Source organism: Oncorhynchus keta, chromosome 3 (assembly GCF_023373465.1).
Source record: "Oncorhynchus keta strain PuntledgeMale-10-30-2019 chromosome 3, Oket_V2, whole genome shotgun sequence".
Taxonomy (NCBI): domain Eukaryota; kingdom Metazoa; phylum Chordata; class Actinopteri; order Salmoniformes; family Salmonidae; genus Oncorhynchus; species Oncorhynchus keta.
Window position 1 is genome coordinate 11,003,983 of NC_068423.1, and position 24,085 is coordinate 11,028,067.

The window sequence follows — 24,085 nt, forward strand, 5'->3', positions numbered from 1 at the left end:
AATATGTACAGGTGTAAAATGTTGATTGGCAAGTCACATAACTTGCATGGACTCACTCTGTGTGCTATAATAGTGTTTAACATGACTACCTCATCTCTGTACACCACACATTAAATTATCTGTAATGTCCCTCAGTCGAGCAGTGAATTTCAAACACAAAGACCAGGGATGTTTTCCAGTGCCTTGCAAAAATGGGCACCTATTGGTAGATGGGTCAAAATAAAATAAAAAGCAGACATTGACTATGTCTTTGAGCATAAAGTTAATTACACTTTGGATGGTGTCAATACACCCAGTCACTACAAAGATACAGGCATTCTTCCTAACTCCGTTGCCGGAGAAGAAGGAAACCGCTCAGGGTTTTCACCATGAGGCCAAAGGTGACTTACAAACAGTTACAGAGTTGAATGGCTGGGATAGGAGAAAACTGAGGATGGATCAACAACATTGAAGTTACTTCACAATACTACCCTAATTGACAGAGGGAAAATAAGGAAGGAGGAAGGAAGCCTGTACAGAGTACAAATGTTCAAAAACATGCGTCCTGTTCGCAACAAGGCACTAACGTAATACTGCAAAAGAAATTGGCAAAGCAATTCACTTTTAGTGCATTTGTATTCAGACCCCTTGATTTTCTCTACATTTTGTTACCTTACAACTTTATTCTGAAATTTATTAAATAAAACATTTTCTCATCAATATACACACAATACCCCATAATGACAAAGCGAAAACAGGCTTTTTGAATATTTAGAAAAATTAAAAAAATGTAAAACAGAAATACCTTATTTACATAAGTATTTAGACCCACTCAACATTGAACTCAGGTGCATCCTGTTTCCATGAATCATCTTGAGATGTTTCTACAACTTGGAGTCCACCTGTGGTAAATTCAATTGATTGAACATGATTTGGAAAGGCACACACCTGTCTATACAAGGTCTCACAGTTGACAGTGCATGTCAGAGCAAAAAACAAGCCATAAGGTCAAAGGAATTGTCCGTAGAGCCCCGAGACAAGATTGTGTCGAGGCACAGATCTGGGGAAGGGTACCAAAACATTTCTCTAGCATTGAAGGTCCCCAAGAAGACAGTGGCCTCCATCATTCTTAAATGGAAGAAGTTTGTGGGAGAAGGGCCTTGGTCAGGAAGGTGATCAAGAACCCGAGAGTCACTCTGACAGAGCTCCAGAGTTCCTTTGTGGAGATGGGATAACTTTCCAGAAGGACAACCATCTCTGCAGCACTCCACCTATCAGACCTTTATGGTAGAGTGGCCAGACGGAAACCACTCCTCTGGAAAAAGGCAGATGACAGCCCGCTTAGAGTTTGCCAAAAGGCACCTAAATGTCTCTCTGACCATGAGAAACAAGATTCTCTGGTCTGATGAAACCATGATTGAACACTTTCGCCTAAGTGCCAATTGTTACGCCTGGAGGAAACCTGCCACCATCCCTACGGTGAAGCATGGTGGTGGCAGCATCATGCTGTGGGGATGTTTTTCAGGGGCAGGAACTGGAAGACTGGTCAGGCTTGAGGGAAAGATGAACGGAACAAGGACAGCCGGACAATAACCTGAAACAACACCAAATCTACACTGGAATTGTTTACCAAGAAGAAAGTGAATGTTCCTGAGTAGCCAAGTGACAGTTGACTTAAATCTACTTGAAAATCTATGACAAGACCTGAAAATGGTTGTCTAGCAATTATCAACAACCAATTTGACAGAGCTTGAAGAATTTTGAAAAGAATAGTGGGCAAATGTTGCGCAATCCAGGTATGGAAAGCTCTTAAGAGACTTACCCAGAAAGATTCACAGCTGTAATTGCTGCCAAAGGGGCTTCCACAAAGTATTGACTCAGGGGTGTGAATACTTAGGGAAATTAGATATTTATTTATTTCAATTTCAAGACATCTGCAACATTTTCGAAGAACATGTTTTCAGTTTGTCATTATGGGGTATTGTGTGTAGATGAATACATTTTGAGTGCAGCCTGTAACACAGCAAATTGTGGAATAAGTCAAGGGGTATGACTACATTCTGAAGGCACTGCAGGTACAAACCCATTTCACTTGCTATGTGCCATCGCAGTTCTGACATGACGTTCTGACAGTGTGCATAGATAAGAACATTCTATTTACAAATAGAATGAACAAGTACAATATCGACAGTTAATGCTATTTTAAATCATATATTTCCAGATGTAGAATTTTTTTTTAGATACATTAATTAGTCAGATTTGTGTATAAATAGGCCTCCCCAGAAGTCGGTAGGACTTGAATAACTTCCAAGGATATCAGGCATAGTCAGTAGCCACCAATCAGTGTTGGTGCTTTTCCTTCAGTGAACTAGACCTGTTGCTGTTCTTCATGCTGTACAGCAGTGCAGCACCCATGTCTGTTAGAGACTGAAGCGGAGAGAGATATGAAGGAGGGAGATTAGCAGGGTAGACTAGAGGAAGTTAGGGGGTAATATTTGGATAGGAGCATGAGATTGCGAAGGTAAAATAGCATGATTTGTGTATCTGCATTGTACGTTAGATATTACCATAGAGGCAATTGTAGTCTGGGCGAAAATATGTTGTAATGTTCATATCAGGGTTCTATATCGATGGATATGTTATACATTACCTGCAGTGTATCAGAACGTATGGATTGTCTCTAAAATGGGGGAAAAAACAATGACAATTAGTCTTCAATTACTAAACAGAATGTATTGAAGAATGCACCATCATCTCACACAGTTTCTCTTTCACAATCATCTCAATACTGCACACACAGACCTACCCTTGTGTAGTTTTGTAGGCTGTTGTGTATAGGGTCCATGGTTTTAAGCCATTTTGAATAAATCAGTTTGTCTTCTGCACTTCTATCATACGCTCTGAAAAGGTAAAAGACAAGCATGTTGTCACGTATACACGAATACAAGTTGACAAATGCCCATGCACAGCAGAAATGACCAGCCAACACACAAGCACAAACGTGCGCATGCTGATACACATATTCGCACTCTCGCTCTCACCCACACACACAAAAACAGGCCTTGTTCACTCATGTGAATCCGGCTGTCAGTCTCACTCACTAATTAGCGCACATTCTGAGGCTCTGCCTCCACGCACGCACGCACGCAAGCACACACACACACACACACACACACACACACACACACACACACACACACACACACACACACACACACACACACACACACACACACACACACGCACACACGCACACACGCACACACGCACACGATTTGCTGTCCGTCAACCTTCTCACTAAATCATTCACTCACAGGGCTCTCTCCATCAGTTCCCTCTGTGTCTCCCCCTCACTCTTTGCGTCTTGGAAGCGGCCCCTGACAGCTAGAGCGGCGCTGGCCTGGGATGAGTTGAGCTGAATTATTGCTAGAAACAGAGAGGAGAGGACCACTGAGCTGAGAGGGAGAGGAGAGAGGCATACAGTGTTAGGCTACTATCATGACTCCTAACATGGTTGTCATCATCATTATTCTCCTATCACATTGTTTTGCAAATGGAGTGGATTGTGATGTGTAAACACATTTCTATAATTCTTTGACTTGAACTAGTCTTTCTGGTAGATAAACTGGCAACGAAAGGCATTTCTGAATTCACATGTCATGAATGCTGGAAAACGCTGGAGTGAGTTCTGGACGTGTCCCATTACCTGTCATCCGTCACCTCTTTATCAGCCGTCAGCACTCTGAGCATACTGTGTCCATCCTTCTGTCTGTATCTCAGCTGCAGCTGAACAGACACACGGCCACCTGCCACTGGGGCTGACACTAAATGTCAGAGAAAGAAAAATAATATTACAAATGTATTCCTCTGTGAACTTCATCCCCAATCCTTAAATCTTTGACTGGGTCTTCTCCTCATCCCGCCGTTCTCACCCTCTCCCTGTGAGCCGTGTTCCCTCGCTCCAAATTGAAAGGTGATTTCTGTGTCTGATGCCACATTTCCCACCTCTCTGGTCACCCTGTTCCCAGCCTCCCTCTCTCCTTTCACACACCTGGCAGAAGAGCGAATGAGGGCGAGAGATGAAGGCCTTTTCCAGTCAAATCAGGGATCTCTGTTCAAATGTGTCGCTGGTGTGACAGTGCTAGATTTCCCATTCACAATTTAGGATTGTCAATTCACCCCCCAAAAAATGATTGAGGATGAGCATGCAACTGGGGTTCCTAAGCATTTAAACCACTTAATTTTAAATACAGATGGTGACGTACATACACATTACGAATGCATTATACATATACAAACATCTACCCACACACATATATACTATATTTGAAAATACACATGAATATACAGATGTTTAATTCAACACTTACAGTGTTGTGGGGAGCAGCAAAGTGACACTACAGTGTGTCGCTATCGTCCTGTTCTCAATAATCTCCTCAAATTCAGTGTATAGTTCATGTGGACTTGCTATCACCACCTAGGGGGGAAGAATGACACGTACAGTACCATATTAAAAGACACATATTGAACAATGGACTCTGATCACATATGGGCCAAATAGGACTGTAAGCTCAATGACATACGCAGCACAAAGGAGAGTAATACAAGATGATTTATTGTATCACATACCTTTCCGCTTGTGCAGTCTGCAAGTCTCCCCAGCTCATCAAGTCTGCAGTCTGTCCCCTCGATAGCCAACACTGATACCGTCACCCTAGGAGAGAAAGGGTTACATACTGTAAGCGCTTGCTTATAATATTCAATAACTGAAAATCACTTATGACAACACCTAAAAGGCTATCAACATAGTCTGTAAGAAAATGAGCTATTTCAAGGTAAAATAGGTTCTCCACTGTGATGCTCAAATAGAAGTGAAAATGTAGCTAGTGAAGACAGTACAGAGTTGCACCGACCCCTGGCTAGCAGCGTACTTCCCCAGGTCGTGGTAGAAGATAGTGGAGGAGAGGCAAGGTCGGGCATCAATGTCCTCCACCTCCAGATTCCCCAGGTCTGTGTTGGCCTTTCCATCTGTGCAGATGATCACCTGGGAAGAGGGCAATACATTATATTGGTACTACATCATAAACATTCAGAGCACTGGAACTATGGGACTGACTGACCTTTGACCCTGGTTGCCGAGAAGCCATCGCTATGGCTACAAGAGAAGCAGGACCTAAAGCCGTGGCACCACTCTCAGACAATCTTTTAATGAAAAGAGGAAGTGACAACATACCATTATTTAATACAATTATGACTTCATTGGACCAGTTTGAACGAGTCCATGGCTTATTTGCTCTTGGACCACATGGGCCCTTGAATTAAAATGTAGAGTTAGTTTTTATTGCCCCTTTCAACATTACCCTAGAATCTCTCTCTGTAGACAGTCCCTGGTCCTGGAGAGGGGTTGTGGGCTGGGGAAGCTGAACGCTGCTTCCTTAAGGTATTCACTGTCAATCAACTCCGCACCCCGCAAACAACGCGAGGTGAACTCGTCATATCCATGCAGAGTCACCTGTCAAGACAAACATCAGTGGATGATCTTAAGATACAGATCAAAACAACTTCAGATTTACACCCAACTATTGGACAAATGCATCCAAATATTGAATCCAAATCAGTGAATATGAAATGTCACACACAAAACATCGATTTGATACCTACAGCCCCCAAAAAAAAAAAAAAAATGTTTATGTAAAGAGCATGAAAACACCATTTCATTAGATATCAACATGCATAAGTAGTCAATCATGTCAATGTGAAATGGGTGTAATATTGAACCTGATTGTTGAACGTGATGAGTCCTACTCGCATGTGTGGTTGTGTTTCACTCAGCTTCCGAACACTCTGTAACACTGCTTCCTGAACAAACTGGTGTAAAATCCGCATTGGTGTTATCATTACCAGCATGTACACAACCACAGACCATTATCAATTCTAGCAAAGCAAATTATTGTGAATCTGCCACTGCATATTTCATTTACTGGTAGTTACTACGATCATCACAATATCTCCCAAATGTATCCAATTATGCCCATTTAAATAATCAAAGATGGTTGACCTGAAGACGTGACCCGTAGATTGGCTGTTTTCCTTCCAACACCTGACACAAGAAAAAGAGAGAATTTCACAGTATATACTGTGGCCAGTAGAAATGGTCAGAAATACAGCTTCAACCAGCACTGAATGTGAAGCTACTTAAAACAGAAAAATATGCATTTTACAGAACAAAATTGACTATAGAGGTATCCCTAATCACATGTATTCTAATCTAACCGTACAGAGCCTGGGGAAAACACTGACAAATAACACTAATGATCTTGTGTTCAAACCTGGGAGGTGATACTCATGGACGCTGAGATGTCGATACAGAACAGTAGCAGGGTGTCTGTAAGGGCCAGGGCCTTGTCACCAGGGGTCAACAGGAAGACACTGTCCCGGCAACCGAGACAGGTGGCAGATGAGGAGGTGGGTGGTTCCAATGATGACTGGCAAAAATAACAGACATTCACCTGTAGAGCAACAGAGGGATTAATGGAAATGCAGTTGTTTGAGAGAAATTGTACCTTCAGTAGTCATGAATTACAATACGTAGTAGGTATAACTTCACTGAGGTTTACTGTAGGTCTACCATTATTGTTGAATAATTTGGAAGGCATGAAGTTAGAATCATAACAGTGATTACCGCTTGACCACTGTGATTATTTGATCATATTGCGTAGGATTCATATTCAAGAGAGTGTGAAAGGTCAAACTACCACATTGTCATAGAAGGAGTCCAGCACAGAGCCACACTGGGAGCAGCAGGTGGGCTCTCCCTCTATGGTGAACGCTGTGATTGGACACACGTTGGTCAACACAGACAAGCAAGTTAGACTGTGACATACCGAGAGACAGTATAAAAGTCAGGAGTATCACACAGAGAGACAGTGAAAAGTCAGGTCAAGGGCATTGAGTATCATATACCAAACATTATCTCAGAATGATAGCAGGAATAGTCCACTAACCGTTTTCCTCTGATATCAGCTCCCCCAAACTGACTAGGATCACATTTGGATTCCCCACCAATGGTTCCCTTGATCCTGTGTAGTAAATGGCCATTAGTAGTTGCAAATGTGCTTTGTATCTTTATTCATGAGCACCTACATTTTTTCTTTTCAATGAGGAATTATCTAATGAACTGTGAAGATACTGTATACTAATGGATGTCCATAATGAAACAGGATTTACTGGAGGATGAAGAGGAGGACTTTGAGGAGGAGAAAGAATCTGGCAACAGAACTAGGTATTCTGGACAGGACTTCATAAAGTAAGGTCTTGGTGGCAAGGCTGGAGCTAGAAGTAGAGAGAATCATGTTTTTCAACTCTGGTTGTAGTCATAATCTTCATCACATCTTTATCATCACACGCAAGACTGTTTGTTTTGTTGGCATCTTAAGATGTGAATTGCATGAATGGTGGTATGGTCTGACAATACTAGCTTTGAGCCTAACAATGAATGTCTCTTGACAGGACATTAACCAGTTACCTGACTTCTGTGCAGATCCACTGCTGCCGGTGGTGTTTGGATGCTTCATCTCTTCCCCACTGCCTTCTGGGATATTGTATGAGTAGTCTGGATCCCATGGATGACTCCCAATGTCTGGCTCCTTCTTTGGAAGGTCATAGGTCAGCCTCTGGCTATTGGAAGGGAGAAGGGAAGGTGGGCCTGGGATTGGCTGGACGCAAGCAGGCAATTGAGATCGCATGAATGGGGGGAGCAGAGCTGGGGAAGGTGGAAATGGACACAATGTTAGCCACAATCTCAAGAGTTCACTCATGACTTTTGAGACACTGAAATTGAACTGTATATCCTAAAAATGACATTATACATTGAATTCCCCAGTACAGTGATGCTAGGAAAAACTGTCCATTGAGCTGTTTGAGATGTGAGCTGTTGGGGCGAGCCTGGAACATTCCCTCCTCTTCTAATACGGAAGGCTGAATTCTCATACAATGGCAAGGGGTTGGGAGCTGTCTTCACCTCACCATTTTTAAAACATTTCTCAGTGATTCTCTGTTCTGGAGAGTGGTGTTGTTGTTTTTGTAGTTGTGCTGGAGGAGGAGGGGGAGGACTGCGGGGACGGATTCTGTTTGGGGGAGGAAGGAGAGCTGGGAGAGATGAGAGACAGAGCATTGTTAATGTTAATGTCTACTACACAGGATTCATTAATGAACTGGCAGGACAGTGTTTGGGCAGTAACGGGCATTCAGACAGGATGGGGATTCACTGACAGGGCATTCACTGACAGGGCATTCACTGACAGGGCATTCACTGACAGGGCATTCACTGAGAGGACATCCACTGAGAGGACATCCACTGAGAGGACATTCACTGAGAGGACATTCACTGACTGGACATTCACTGACAGGACAGTGTTTGGGCAGCAACGGGCATTCAGACAGGATGGGGATTCACTGACAGGGCATTCACTGACAGGACATTCACTAACAGGACATTCACTGAGAGGACATTCACTGACTGGACATTCACTGACAGGACAGTGTTTGGGCAGCAACGGACATTCGGACAATGTTAGCAAGATTCAATTTGAAGTGTGTCTGAAAAAACTCACCTGAACGTTTAACTGCAATTTGTGGTTTCGTGTGGACTTCCCTCTGATAGGTTGATGGAGGGACATAAACAAACCCACAGGCAAACTCCATTGGTGGTCCTACCACCTAAACAGGGATAATCAACTAGATTCAGCCGCAGGCCAATGGTCAGGACGCAGGAACATAATTACAAATCATTTGTACACTGCAAATTGACCCCAAGAAGACCAAACAGATATGATATTTGACTAAAACATAATAATTTCAAACCTTACTTACATTTGTATATGATCACATACATCTCTCTATTATGTGTGTGAAAACTTTGGAACTTGGAGCTGATTTGATAGTGTTTTTACAGTCTTTTATGTCCAACAATAATTTAAAATTCCCCTCAGCAGCCTTCACTGAGATATATATATATATATATATATATACACAGTGCCTTGCGAAAGTATTCGGCCCCCTTGAACTTTGCGACCTTTTGCCACATTTCAGGCTTCAAACATAAAGATATAAACTGGATTTTTTTGTGAAGAATCAACAAAAAGTGGGACACAATCATGAAGTGGAACGACATTTATTGGATATTTCAAACTTTTTTAACAAATCAAAAACTGAAAAATTGGGCGTGCAAAATTATTCAGCCCCTTTACTTTCAGTGAAGCAAACTCTCTCCAGAAGTTCAGTGAGGATCTCTGAATGATCCAATGTTGACCTAAATGACTAATGATGATAAATACAATCCACCTGTGTGTAATCAAGTCTCCGTATAAATGCACCTGCACTGTGATAGTCTCAGAGGTCCGTTAAAAGCGCAGAGAGCATCACGAAGAACAAGGAACACACCAGGCAGGTCCGAGATACTGTTGTGAAGAAGTTTAAAGCCGGATTTGGATACAAAAAGATTTCCCAAGATTTAAACATCCCAAGGAGCACTGTGCAAGCAATAATATTGAAATGGAAGGAGTATCAGACCACTGCAAATCTACCAAGACCTGGCGTCCCTCTAAACTTTCAGCTCATACAAGAAGACTGATCAGAGATGCAGCCAAGAGGCTCATGATCAATCTGGATGAACTGCAGAGATCTACAGCTGAGGTGGGAGACTCTGTCCATAGGACAACAATCAGTAGTATATTGCACAAATCTGGCCTTTATGGAAGAGTGGCAAGAAGAATGCCATTTCTTAAAGATAACACAGCCATCACCCTGAACACACCATCCCCACTGTCAAACATGGTGGTGGCAGCATCATGGTTTGGGCCTGCTTTTCTTCAGCAGGGACAGGGAAGATGGTTAAAATTGATGGGAAGATGGATGGAGCCAAATACAGGACCATTCTGGAAGAAAACCTGATGGAGTCTGCAAAAGACCTGAGACTGGGACAGAGATTTGTCTTCCAACAAGACAATGATCCAAAACATAAAGCAAAATCTACAATGGTTCAAAAATAAACATATCCAGGCGTTAGAATGGCCAAGTCAAAGTCCGGACCTGAATCCAATCGAGAATCTGTGGAAAGAACTGAAAACTGCTGTTCACAAATGCTCTCCATCCAACCTCACTGAGCTCGAGCTGTTTTGCAAGGAGGAATGGGAAAAAATGTCAGTCTCTCGATGTGCAAAACTGATAGAGACATACCCCAAGCGACTTACAGCTGTAATCGCAGCAAAAGGTGGCGCTACAAAGTATTAACTTAAGGGGCCTGAATAATTTTGAACGCATAATTTTTCAGTTTTTGATTTGTTAAAAAAGTTTGAAATATCCAATAAATGTCGTTCCACTTCATGATTGTGTCCCACTTGTTGTTGATTCTTCACAAAAAAAATACAGTTTTATATATTTATGTTTGAAGCCTGAAATGTGGCAAAAGGTCGCAAAGTTCAAGGGGGCCGAATACTTTCGCAAGGCACTGTATATATATATATATATATCCACACAGTTCCAGTAAAATGTACGGGTACACCTACTCATTAAAGGGTTTTTATATATTGTAGAATAATAGTGAAGACATCAAAACTATACAATTACGCATATGGAATCATGTAGTAACCAAAAAAGTTGAAAAGTCTAAAACAAATCAAAATATAGCCATCAATAAAAAACAAACAAAAACACATAAAAAACACCTTCACTTCCCTTTCCCCCTACTATTGCCTTGATGCCAGCTTTGCACACTCTTGGCATTCTCTCAACCAGCATCATGAGGTAGTCACCTGGAATGCATTTAAATTAATAGGTGTGCCTTGTTAAAAGTGAATTTGTTTAATATCTTTCCTTCTTAATGTGTTTGAGCCAATCAGTTGTGTTGTGACAAGGTAGGGGTGGTATACAGCACTATTTGTTAAGTCCATATTATAGCAAGAACAGCTCAAATAAGCAAAGAGAAACGACAGTCCGTCATTACTTCAAAACATGAAGGTCAGTCAGTTTCTTCAAGCGCAGTCGCAAAAACTATCAAGCCACCGGGCCGCCAGTTGGGGTACCCTAACCTAAGGTAAGGACATGGACATTAAAACACATCAAACCAGTCACCAGGATGTAGACACTTCTATCACATTGTCAAACTCTTATTTCTAAGCCTTTGTATGTCATTGTGATCTTGAATAAATCTTAATTTATTGCATCCGATGCAAGCTCATTAAAACTAGATTAAAACACTGATGCAAACACCCCCATAGGATTAGTCCCTGACAATGCTATCACTGTCCATGTAGTAGTACCAGTCAAGCTCCAGAAGACATATTGGTACCACAGTAACTAATGTTAACACACCTCTGTGGAAAGAACGGTCAAGTACAGGATAAGATTGCATTCAATGAGAGCATACTCCGTCATACAAATGAGTCTTACTTACGTATGCAAAGCCTCGTGAACAGTGACGGTTCAAACTTGAGTTCCTCCCAGTCTGAAGTGTTAGGAGTGAGTGAGTGATGCCATCACTCCTTCTCTGTGTTATAATGTAAAAAGAAAAACCTGTTTAACAAGTTTGTCCAATTCAGTGTATACATTATCTAACATGGAATGGAAACAAAACACACGCACACAGCACTGTAGTACAGTCAGTGTAGAGATTGCAGTGGACATTGCGTTGTTCCACCTTGTGAATATTCATGTTTGTAAAAGTTTATGTTCAGGGTATCAGCACAGATCAGACAGGTTTGAACATTGACACTTACCACATACAGCACCAGTCAAAAGTTTGGACACACCTACTCATTCCAGAGTTTCTTAATTTTTAGTATTTTCTCCATTGTAGAATAATAGTGAAGACATCAACACTATGAAATAACACATATGGAATCATGTAGTAACCGATACACAAATCAAAATATATGATATATTTGAGATTCTTCAAAGTAGCCACCCTTTGCATTGATTACAGCTTTGCACAATCTTGGCATTCACTCAAACAGCTTCACGAGGTAGTCACCTGGAATGCATTTCAATGAAAAGGTGTGCCTTGTTAAAAGTTCATTTGTGGAATTTCTTTCCTTCTTAATGTGTTTGAGCCAATCAGTTGTGTTGTGACAAGGTAGGGGTGGTATACAGCACTATTTGTTAAGTCCATATTTTAGCAAGAACAGCTCAAATAAGCAAAGAGAAACGACAATCCGTCATTACTTCAAAACATGAAGGTCAGTCAGTTTCTTCAAGCGCAGTCGCAAAAACTATCAAGCACTATGATGAAACTGGCTCTCATGAGGACTGCCACAGGAAAGGAAGACCCAGAGTTGCTTCTGCTGCAGAGGATACGCTCATTAGAGTTAACTAGGTGAACGGATGATCTGTGCATGTGTGGTTCCCACCGTGAAGCATGGAGGAGGAGGTGTGATGGTGTGTGGGTGCTTTTCTGTTGATAATGTTGGGATTTATTTAGAATTTCAATGCACACTTAACCAGCATGGCTACCAGATCATTCTGTAGCGATACACCATCCCATCTGGTTTGCGATTAGTGGGACTATAACTTGTTTTTCAACAGGACAATGACCCAAAACACACCTGTAGGCTGTGTGGGCTATTTGACCAAGAAGGAGAGTGATGGAGCGCTGCATCAGATGACCTGGCCTGCACAATCACCTGACAATTGTATGTGTGGAGTACAGGGATGAGGTTGTCATTAAAAAATAATGTTAAACTCTATTATTGCCTCCCGAGTGATGCAGCGGTCTAAGGCACTGCTTTGTAGTGCTTGAGGTGTCACTACAGATCCATGTTTGATCCCAGGCTATGTCACAGCCGGCCATGACCGAGAGACCCATGAAGTGTCGCACAATTGGCCCAGCGTCGTCCGGGTTAGGAGAGGATTTGGACGGCCGGGATTTCTTTGCTCCATTGCGCTCAAGCAAGTTCTTGTGGCAGGCCGGGCACCTGCAAGCTGAATCCGGTCGCCATCTGGATGGTGTTTCCTCTGACACATTGGTGCGGCTGGCTTCCAGGTTAACTGAGCAGTGTGTCAAAAAGCAGTGTGGCTTGGCAGGGTCGTGTTTCGGAGGATGCATGGCTCTTGACCTTCGTCTCTCCTGAGTCCGTAGGGTAGATGCAGCGATGGGACAAGACTGTAACTACCAATTGGATATTACGAAATTGGGGAGAAAAAGGGGTAACATAATAATAAACGTTTTTACTCTTACTGCACACAGAATGAGTCCATGCAACCTATTATGTGACTTGTTCATCTATTTTTTACTCCTGAACTTATTTAGACTTGCCATAACAAAGCGGTTGAATACTTATTGACTCAAGATCTTTCAGCTTTTCATTTTTTATTAATTTGTAAAACTTTTGAAAAACATAATTCCACTTTAATATTATGGTGTATTGTGTGTAGGCCAGTGACAAAATATCTCAATTTAATCCATTTTAAATTCAGGCTGTAACACAACAAAATGTAGGGAAAGTGAAAAGGTGTTAATTCTTTCTGAAGGTACTATATATAGAGAATACTTGGGGTGCCAAATAAAATCATAGCGGGCCAAATTTGGCCACCGGGCCGCCAGTTGGGGTACCCTAACCTAAGGTAAGGACATGGACATTAAAACACATCAAACCAGTCACCAGGATGTAGACACTTCTATCACATTGTCAAACTCTTATTTCTAAGCCTTTGTATGTCATTGTGATCTTGAATAAATCTTAATTTATTGCATCCGATGCAAGCTCATTAACACTAGATTAAAACACTGATGCAAACACCCCCATAGGATTAGTCCCTGACAATGCTATCACTGTCCATGTAGTAGTACCAGTCAAGCTCCAGAAGACATATTGGTACCACAGTAACTAATGTTAACACACCTCTGTGGAAAGAACGGTCAAGTACAGGATAAGATTGCATTCAATGAGAGCTTACTCCGTCATACAAATGAGTCTTACTTACGTATGCAAAGCCTCGTGAACAGTGACGGTTCAAACTTGAGTTACTCCCAGTCTGAAGTGTTAGGAGTGAGTGAGTGATGCCATCACTCCTTCTCTGTGTTATAATGTAAAAAGAAAAACCTGTTTAACAAGTTTGTCCAATTCAGTGTATACATTATCTAACATGGAATGGAAACAAAACACACGCACACAGCACTGTAGTACAGTCAGTGTAGAGATTGCAGTGGACATTGCGTTGTTCCACCTTGTGAATATTCATGTTTGTAAAAGTGTATGTTCAGGGTATCAGCACAGATCAGACAGGTTTGAACATTGACACTTACCACATACAGCACCAGTCAAAAGTTTGGACACACCTACTCATTCCAGAGTTTCTTAATTTTTAGTATTTTCTCCATTGTAGAATAATAGTGAAGACATCAACACTATGAAATAACACATATGGAATCATGTAGTAACCGATACACAAATCAAAATATATGATATATTTGAGATTCTTCAAAGTAGCCACCCTTTGCATTGATTACAGCTTTGCTCAATCTTGGCATTCACTCAAACAGCTTCACGAGGTAGTCACCTGGAATGCATTTCAATGAAAAGGTGTGCCTTGTTAAAAGTTCATTTGTGGAATTTCTTTCCTTCTTAATGTGTTTGAGCCAATCAGTTGTGTTGTGACAAGGTAGGGGTGGTATACAGCACTATTTGTTAAGTCCATATTTTAGCAAGAACAGCTCAAATAAGCAAAGAGAAACGACAATCCGTCATTACTTCAAAACATGAAGGTCAGTCAGTTTCTTCAAGCGCAGTCGCAAAAACTATCAAGCACTATGATGAAACTGGCTCTCATGAGGACTGCCACAGGAAAGGAAGACCCAGAGTTGCTTCTGCTGCAGAGGATACGCTCATTAGAGTTAACTAGGTGAACGGATGATCTGTGCATGTGTGGTTCCCACCGTGAAGCATGGAGGAGGAGGTGTGATGGTGTGTGGGTGCTTTTCTGTTGATAATGTTGGGATTTATTTAGAATTTCAATGCACACTTAACCAGCATGGCTACCAGATCATTCTGTAGCGATACACCATCCCATCTGGTTTGCGATTAGTGGGACTATAACTTGTTTTTCAACAGGACAATGACCCAAAACACACCTGTAGGCTGTGTGGGCTATTTGACCAAGAAGGAGAGTGATGGAGCGCTGCATCAGATGACCTGGCCTGCACAATCACCTGACAATTGTATGTGTGGAGTACAGGGATGAGGTTGTCATTAAAAAAGAATGTTAAACTCTATTATTGCCTCCCGAGTGATGCAGCGGTCTAAGGCACTGCTTTGCAGTGCTTGAGGTGTCACTACAGATCCATGTTTGATCCCAGGCTATGTCACAGCCGGCCATGACCGAGAGACCCATGAAGTGTCGCACAATTGGCCCAGCGTCGTCCGGGTTAGGAGAGGATTTGGACGGCCGGGATTTCTTTGCTCCATTGCGCTCAAGCAAGTTCTTGTGGCAGGCCGGGCACCTGCAAGCTGAATCCGGTCGCCAGCTGGATGGTGTTTCCTCTGACACATTGGTGCGGCTGGCTTCCAGGTTAACTGAGCAGTGTGTCAAAAAGCAGTGTGGCTTGGCAGGGTCGTGTTTCGGAGGATGCATGGCTCTTGACCTTCGTCTCTCCTGAGTCCGTAGGGTAGATGCAGCGATGGGACAAGACTGTAACTACCAATTGGATATTACGAAATTGGGGAGAAAAAGGGGTAACATTTTTTTTATAATAAACGTTTTTACTCTTACTGCACACAGAATGAGTCCATGCAACCTATTATGTGACTTGTTCATCTATTTTTTACTCCTGAACTTATTTAGACTTGCCATAACAAAGCGGTTGAATACTTATTGACTCAAGATCTTTCAGCTTTTCATTTTTTATTAATTTGTAAAACTTTTGAAAAACATAATTCCACTTTAATATTATGGTGTATTGTGTGTAGGCCAGTGACAAAATATCTCAATTTAATCCATTTTAAATTCAGGCTGTAACACAACAAAATGTAGGGAAAGTGAAAAGGTGTTAATTCTTTCTGAAGGTACTATATATAGAGAATACTTGGGGTGCCAAATAAAATCATAGCGGGCCAAATTTGGCCACCGGGCCGCCAGTTGGGGTACCCTAACCTAAGGTAAGGACATGGACATTAAAACACATCAAACCAGTCACCAGGATGTAGACACTTCTATCACATTGTCAAACTCTTATTTCTAAGCCTTTGTATGTCATTGTGATCTTGAATAAATCTTAATTTATTGCATCCGATGCAAGCTCATTAAAACTAGATTAAAACACTGATGCAAACACCCCCATAGGATTAGTCCCTGACAATGCTATCACTGTCCATGTAGTAGTACCAGTCAAGCTCCAGAAGACATATTGGTACCACAGTAACTAATGTTAACACACCTCTGTGGAAAGAACGGTCAAGTACAGGATAAGATTGCATTCAATGAGAGCATACTCCGTCATACAAATGAGTCTTACTTACGTATGCAAAGCCTCGTGAACAGTGACGGTTCAAACTTGAGTTCCTCCCAGTCTGAAGTGTTAGGAGTGAGTGAGTGATGCCATCACTCCTTCTCTGTGTTATAATGTAAAAAGAAAAACCTGTTTAACAAGTTTGTCCAATTCAGTGTATACATTATCTAACATGGAATGGAAACAAAACACACGCACACAGCACTGTAGTACAGTCAGTGTAGAGATTGCAGTGGACATTGCGTTGTTCCACCTTGTGAATATTCATGTTTGTAAAAGTGTATGTTCAGGAAGGGTATCAGCACAGATCAGACAGGTTTGAACATTGACACTTACCACATACAGCACCAGTCAAAAGTTTGGACACACCTACTCATTCCAGAGTTTTTCTTAATTTTTAGTATTTTATCCATTGTAGAATAATAGTGAAGACATCAACACTATGAAATAACACATATGGAATCATGTAGTAACCAATACACGAATCAAAATATATGATATATTTGAGATTCTTCAAAGTAGCCACCCTTTGCATTGATTACAGCTTTGCACAATCTTGGCATTCACTCAAACAGCTTCACGAGGTAGTCACCTGGAATGCATTTCAATGAAAAGGTGTGCCTTGTTAAAAGTTCATTTGTGGAATTTCTTTCCTTCTTAATGTGTTTGAGCCAATCAGTTGTGTTGTGACAAGGTAGGGGTGGTATACAGCACTATTTGTTAAGTCCATATTTTAGCAAGAACAGCTCAAATAAGCAAAGAGAAACGACAATCCGTCATTACTTCAAAACATGAAGGTCAGTCAGTTTCTTCAAGCGCAGTCGCAAAAACTATCAAGCACTATGATGAAACTGGCTCTCATGAGGACTGCCACAGGAAAGGAAGACCCAGAGTTGCTTCTGCTGCAGAGGATACGCTCATTAGAGTTAACTAGGTGAACAGATGATCTGTGCATGTGTGGTTCCCACCGTGAAGCATGGAGGAGGAGGTGTGATGGTGTGTGGGTGCTTTTCTGTTGATAATGTTGGGATTTATTTAGAATTTCAATGCACACTTAACCAGCATGGCTACCAGATCATTCTGTAGCGATACACCATCCCATCTGGTTTGCGATTAGTGGGACTATAACTTGTTTTTCAACAGGACAATGACCCAAAACACACCTGTAGGCTGTGTGGGCTATTTGACCAAGAAGGAGAGTGATGGAGCGCTGCATCAGATGACCTGGCCTGCACAATCACCTGACAATTGTATGTGTGGAGTACAGGGATGAGGTTGTCATTAAAAAAGAATGTTAAACTCTATTATTGCCTCCCGAGTGATGCAGCGGTCTAAGGCGTCACTACAGATCCATGTTTGATCCCAGGCTATGTCACAGCCGGCCATGACCGAGAGACCCATGAAGTGTCGCACAATTGGCCCAGCGTCGTCCGGGTTAGGAGAGGATTTGGACGGCCGGGATTTCTTTGCTCCATTGCGCTCAAGCAAGTTCTTGTGGCAGGCCGGGCACCTGCAAGCTGAATCCGGTCGCCAGCTGGATGGTGTTTCCTCTGACACATTGGTGCGGCTGGCTTCCAGGTTAACTGAGCAGTGTGTCAAAAAGCAGTGTGGCTTGGCAGGGTCGTGTTTCGGAGGATGCATGGCTCTTGACCTTCGTCTCTCCTGAGTCCGTAGGGTAGATGCAGCGATGGGACAAGACTGTAACTACCAATTGGATATTACGAAATTGGGGAGAAAAAGGGGTAAAAAAATAAATAATAATAAACGTTTTTACTCTTACTGCACACAGAATGAGTCCATGCAACCTATTATGTGACTTGTTCATCTATTTTTTACTCCTGAACTTATTTAGACTTGCCATAACAAAGCGGTTGAATACTTATTGACTCAAGATCTTTCAGCTTTTCATTTTTTTATTAATTAGTAAAACTTTTGAAAAACATAATTCCACTTTAATATTATGGTGTATTGTGTGTAGGCCAGTGACAAAATATCTCAATTTAATCCATTTTAAATTCAGGCTGTAACACAACAAAATGTAGGGAAAGTGAAAAGGTGTTAATTCTTTCTGAAGGTACTATATATAGAGAATACTTGGGGTGCCAAATAAAATCATAGCGGGCCAAATTTGGCCACCCTAACCTAAGGTAAGGACATGGACATTAAAACACATCAAACCAGTCACCAGGATGTAGACACTTCTATCACATTGTCAAACTCTTATTTCTAAGCCTTTGTATGTCATTGTGATCTTGAATAAATCTTAATTTATTGCATCCGATGCAAGCTCATTAAAACTAGATTAAAACACTGATGCAAACACCCCCATAGGATTAGTCCCTGACAATGCTATCACTGTCCATGTAGTAGTACCAGTCAAGCTCCAGAAGACATATTGGTACCACAGTAACTAATGTTAACACACCTCTGTGGAAAGAACGGTCAAGTACAGGATAAGATTGCATTCAATGAGAGCATACTCCGTCATACAAATGAGTCTTACTTACGTATGCAAAGCCTCGTGAACAGTGACGGTTCAAACTTGAGTTCCTCCCAGTCTGAAGTGTTAGGAGTGAGTGAGTGATGCCATCACTCCTTCTCTGTGTTATAATGTAAAAAGAAAAACCTGTTTAACAAGTTTGTCCAATTCAGTGTATACATTATCTAACATGGAATGGAAACAAAACACACGCACACAGCACTGTAGTACAGTCAGTGTAGAGATTGCAGTGGACATTGCGTTGTTCCACCTTATGAATATTCATGTTTGTAAAAGTTTATGGTCAGGGAGGGTATCAGCACAGATCAGACAGGTTTGAACATTGACACTTACCACATACAGCACCAGTCAAAAGTTTGGACACACCTACTCATTCCAGAGTTTTTCTTAATTTTTAGTATTTTCTCCATTGTAGAATAATAGTGAAGACATCAACACTATGAAATAACACATATGGAATCATGTAGTAACCAATACACAAATCAAAATATATGATATATTTGAGATTCTTCAAAGTAGCCACCCTTTGCATTGATTACAGCTTTGCACAATCTTGGCATTCACTCAAACAGCTTCACGAGGTAGTCACCTGGAATGCATTTCAATGAAATGTGCCTTGTTAAAAGTTAATTTGTGGAATTTCTTTCCTTCTTAATGTGTTTGAGCCAATCAGTTGTGTTGTGACAAGGTAGGAGTGGTATACAGAAGATAGCCCTATTTGGTAAAAGACCAAGTCCGTATTATGGCAAGAAAAGCTCAAATAAGCAAAGAGAAATAACAGTCCATCATTACTTTAAGACATGAAGGTCAGTCAATATGGAACATGTCAGGAATTTTTGAAAGTTTCTCCAAGTGCAGTCGCAATAACCATCAAGCGCTATGATGAAACTGGCTCTCATGAGGACCGCAACAGGAAAGGAAGACCCAGAGTTCCCTCTGCTGCAGAAGATAAGTTCATTAGAGTTACCAGCCTCAGAAATTGCAGACCAAATCAACTGTTCAGAGGAGACTGTGTCAATCCGGCCTTCGTGGTCGAATTGCTGCAAAGAAACCACTACTAAATGACACCAATAACATCAACTTTTTCACATTACGCTTTTTTTGTGGCGGAAGGATAATTAACGAAAAGGCAACTCGAATTAACTTTGATCGCTTTTGTTCAAATTTTTACATAGCAATTATTTTGCATGCAACGAGAGGTACCGGATCCAGCCAAATAGGTTCCGGAACAAAACAGTCCAAAACGGAGAGGTGCCGGATCCTGTTCCGGTAGGATTGGGCTCAAATTAAGCACTGCTCACTACCAAGTTCCAAACTACCTCTGGAAGCAACGTCAGTACAATAACTGTTTGTCGGGAGCTTCATGAAATGGGTTTCCATGGCCAAGCAGCTGCACACAAGCCTAAGATCACCATGCGCAATGCCAAGTGTTGGCTGGAGTGGTGTAATGCTCGCCTCCATAGGACTCTGGAGCAGAGGAAGCTCGTTCTCTAGAATGATGAATCACGCTTCACCATCTGGCAGTCCGACAGACAAATCTGAGTTTGGCGGATGCCAGGAGAACACTTATTTTTTTCTTGTGCATTTTGCTATGTTATTTGCGTCATGACTCCTGCATACTTTGTTGACTACAAACTTTCTTCACCCAACCATGGGACAGACTATGTTTGTTCCCACACTCGGGATTCTGACTCTTTATTGGTTTACACAGACTTTTAAAAAAGTCATGTTACCTGATGGAATTGCTGTACAATATGATCTTGTTGCCATCTGATGCACATTCAGATGTCATAAATCAACACTGCAGAGCTCTCCCTGTCCTCTGCCGTGCCTTGATTGTATTACTGTTGATGATATCTGGAAATGTGCATGTACACCCTGGCCCATCTACTGTGCTAGCCCCAATTCTGACTTGTACTCTATCTGCTTCACTGACATCTGCTCTCGTAAAAGCCTGGGTTTTCTGCACGTTAAGACTAGAAGCTTATTACCTAAAATGGATCATTTGAAAGTGTGGGTTCACAACTCCAATCCAGATGTGTTGGTCATTACTGAGACGTGATTAAGGAAGAGTGTTTTGAATGCTGATGTTAACCTTTCTGGTTATAACCTTTTTTGGCAAGACAGATCTTCGAAAGTTGGGGGAGTGGCAATCTTTACCAAGGATCACCTTCAGTGCTCGGTTGTCTCCATCAAGTCTGTCCCCAAACAATTTGATTTGCTGGTTTTAAGCATTAAACGTTCAAATAGCTCTTTGTTGATAGTTGCTGGGTACTATCGTCCTCCATCAGCACCGGCCTGTACCCTACCTGCCCTAAGCTCTCTCTTGGTCCCTTACACTAAGTCTGAATTTGTCCTGCTTGGTGACCAAAACTGGGACATGCTTAAACCACCTGGCCAAGTCCTAAAGCAATGGGACTCCCTACATCTTTCTCAGATTATCACCAATCCCAAAAGGTATGACTCCAAACACCCAGAAAAGGCTACTCTCCTCGATGTTATCCTCACAAATAATCTTGATAGGTTTCAGTCTGGTGTTTTCTGTAATGACCTTAGTGATAACTGTTTTACAGCCTGTGTTGTAATGGCTGCTCATTGAAACGACCTGTCCTGATTTGTCATGGACACTTGCTAAAAACTTTAATGAGCAAGCCTTTCTTCATGAACTGGCCTGAAATGGTATAGAATCAGCTTGATCCCCTCTGTCGAAGACGCTTGACCTTCTTTTTTTGATATTTTCAGTGGTATTGTTAACAAAAACGCCCCCATCAAGAAAATGAGAATGAAAAACAGGTTCAGCCCCTGGTTATACCGTGATCTTGCAGAGTTACTCCACCTCAAGAATTGCATTTGGCGAAAGGCTCGGCACACGCATACTATGGCTGACTGGCTATCCGGAAGGCCAAAGTTAATTACTCTAAGGAGCAGTTCTCGCTCTGTGGGTCTAACCCCAAGAAGTACTGGAAAACAGTAAAAGACCTGGAGAATAAACCCTCGTCCTCACAGCTGCCCATGTCCCGTTAATGTTGATGATGTGGTTGTTACTAACAAGAAGCACATGGCTGAGCTCTTTAATCACCACTTCATTAAGTCAGGATTCCTATTTGACTCAGCCATGCCTCCTTGCCCGTCTAACATTTCCTTATCTCCCACCTCTTCTAATGCGACTATCCCCGATGCTTCTCCCTCTTTTCCCCTGCCCCGCTACAAAGTTTGTCCCTGCAGGCAGTCACTGAGTCCAATGTGCTAAAGGAGCTCCTTAAACTAGACCCCCTAAAACCATCTGGGCCAGACGGTTTAGACCCTTTCTTCTTTAAGGTTGCTTCCCCTATCATCGCCAAGGAGCTTGAGGTAGTCACTCATACAAGTACTTGGGAATATTGCTAGACGGTGTACTGTCATTCTCTCAGCACATATCAAAGCTGTAGGCTAAAGTTAAATCTAAACTTGGTTTCCTCTATCGTAATCGTTCCTCTTTCACCCCAACTGCCAAACTAACCCTGATTCAGATGACTATCCTACCCAGGGTAGATTACAGAAACATGATTTATAGATTCGCAGGTAAGGGTGCTCTCAAGCGGCTAGAAGTTCTTTACCATTCGGCCATCAGATTTGCCACCAATGCTCCTTATAGGACACATCACTGTACTCTATACTCCTCTGTAAACTGGTCATATCTGTATACCCGTCGCAAAACCCACTGGTTGATGCTTATTTATAAAACCCTCTTAGGCCTCACTCCCCCCTATCTGAGATATCTACTGCAGTTCTCATCCTCAACATACAACACCTGTTCTGCCAGTCACATTCTGTTAAAGGTCCCCAAAGCACAAACATCCCTGCTAGCGGCTGGAACGAGCTGCAACAAACACTCAAAACGGGACAGTTTTTATCTCAAACTCTTCATTCAAAGACTCAATCATGGACACTCTTACTGACAGTTGTGGCTGCTTGTGTGTTGTATTGTTGTCTCTACCTTCTTGCCCTTTGTGCTGTTGCCTGTGCCCAATAATCTTTGTACCATGTTTTGTGCGGCTACCATTTTGTGTTGCTACCATGTTGTTGTTATGTTGTGTTGCTACCATGTTGTGTTGTTATGTGTTGCTGCCTTGCTACGTTGTTGTCTTAGGTCTCTCTTTACGCAGTGTTGTGTTGTCTCTCTTGTGGTGATGTGTGTTTTGTCCTATATTTATATTGTATTTTTAATGGGGTTTTTTAAATCCTAGGCCCTGTCCCCGCTGGAGGCCTCTTGCCTTTTAGTAAGCCGTCATTGTAAATGAGAATATGTTCTTAACTGACTTGCCTAGTTAAATAAAGGTTACATAAAAAAAAAAAATGAATAAATACCTGCCCCAATGCATAGTGCCAACTGTACCGTTTGGTGGAGGAGGAATAATGGTCTAGGGCTGTTTGTCATGGTTCAGGCTAGGCCCTTAGTTCCAGTGAAGGGAAATCTTAATGCTACAATGACATTCTAGATCATTTTGTGCTTCCAACTTTGTGGCAACACTTTGGGGTGTGCTTCCACTTTTGTGGCATGACAATGCCCCTTTGCAGAAAGCGAGGTCCATAGAGGAATGGTTTGTCGAGATCGGTGTGGAATAACTTGACTGGTCTGCACAGAGCCCTGACCTCAACCCCATCAAACACCTTTGGGATGAATTGGAACGCCGAATTGCGAGCCAGGCTTAATCGCCCGACATCAATCAATCAAATGTATTTATAAATCCCTTTTTACATCAGCAGATTTCACAAAGAGCTATACAGAAAGTCAGCCTAAAACCCCAAACAACAAGCAATGCAAATGTAGAAGCACAGTGACTTGGAAAACCTCCCTAAAAAGGCAAGAACCTAGGAAGAAACCTAGAGCGGAACAAGGCTCTGAGTCCTCTTCTGGCTGTGCCGAGTTTTCTTCAAGATGTTCAAACGTTCATAGATGACAGCAGGGTCAAATAATAATCACAGTGGATGTAGAGGGTGCAACAGGTCAGTACCTCAGGAGTAAATGTCAGTTGCATTTTCATAGCCGAGCATTCAGAGGTCGAGACAGCAGGTGCGGTAGAGAGAGAGAGAGAGAGAGAGAGAGAGTCGAAAACAGCAGATCTGAG

The 24,085-nt window shown here is 42.0% G+C and overlaps 1 protein-coding gene across 21 annotated transcripts; it reads right to left on the minus strand.

Annotated features, from left to right (window-relative positions):
* Positions 1 to 249: 249 nt before the first annotated feature.
* Positions 250 to 19,502, minus strand: LOC118371066 (circularly permutated Ras protein 1). 21 transcript variants are annotated; one of them, XM_052489069.1, is made up of 25 exons: positions 19,173 to 19,255; positions 18,985 to 19,077; positions 16,488 to 16,580; positions 13,957 to 14,049; positions 11,432 to 11,524; positions 8,592 to 8,697; positions 8,005 to 8,127; positions 7,505 to 7,741; positions 7,207 to 7,311; positions 6,984 to 7,058; positions 6,735 to 6,808; positions 6,309 to 6,488; positions 6,038 to 6,079; positions 5,758 to 5,847; positions 5,340 to 5,491; positions 5,100 to 5,181; positions 4,893 to 5,023; positions 4,609 to 4,693; positions 4,350 to 4,456; positions 3,912 to 4,030; positions 3,686 to 3,803; positions 3,294 to 3,434; positions 2,786 to 2,879; positions 2,630 to 2,659; positions 250 to 2,406 (listed from the first exon to the last, which is right to left on the minus strand). In XM_052489069.1, the coding sequence occupies exons 1-25, from the start codon at positions 19,212 to 19,214 to the stop codon at positions 2,320 to 2,322; spliced, it is 2,592 nt and encodes an 863-aa protein (XP_052345029.1). In that variant the 5' UTR covers positions 19,215 to 19,255; the 3' UTR covers positions 250 to 2,319. The 21 variants fall into 21 exon arrangements, 20 of the variants coding, with proteins under 20 accessions (XP_052345029.1, XP_052345032.1, XP_052345030.1 ...); XM_052489072.1 differs by lacking the exon at positions 16,488 to 16,580; XM_052489070.1 differs by lacking the exon at positions 13,957 to 14,049 and having other exon boundaries at positions 19,173 to 19,254.
* Positions 19,503 to 24,085: the final 4,583 nt, after the last annotated feature.

What these genes read in the sequence shown, in the direction of transcription:
- LOC118371066 (XM_052489069.1), bottom strand. Translation starts at nt 19,214, where the DNA reads ATGTCCACTGCAATCTCTACACTGACTGTACTACAGTGCTGT. An exon ending in GTTCACGAGGCTTTGCATAC is followed by an intron (nt 11,525 to 13,956) that starts GTAAGTAAGACT and finishes ATTATAACACAG; the next exon opens with AGAAGGAGTGATGGCATCAC. An exon ending in GTCCTCCTCTTCATCCTCCA is followed by an intron (nt 7,059 to 7,206) that starts GTAAATCCTGTT and finishes TTTACTACACAG; the next exon opens with GATCAAGGGAACCATTGGTG.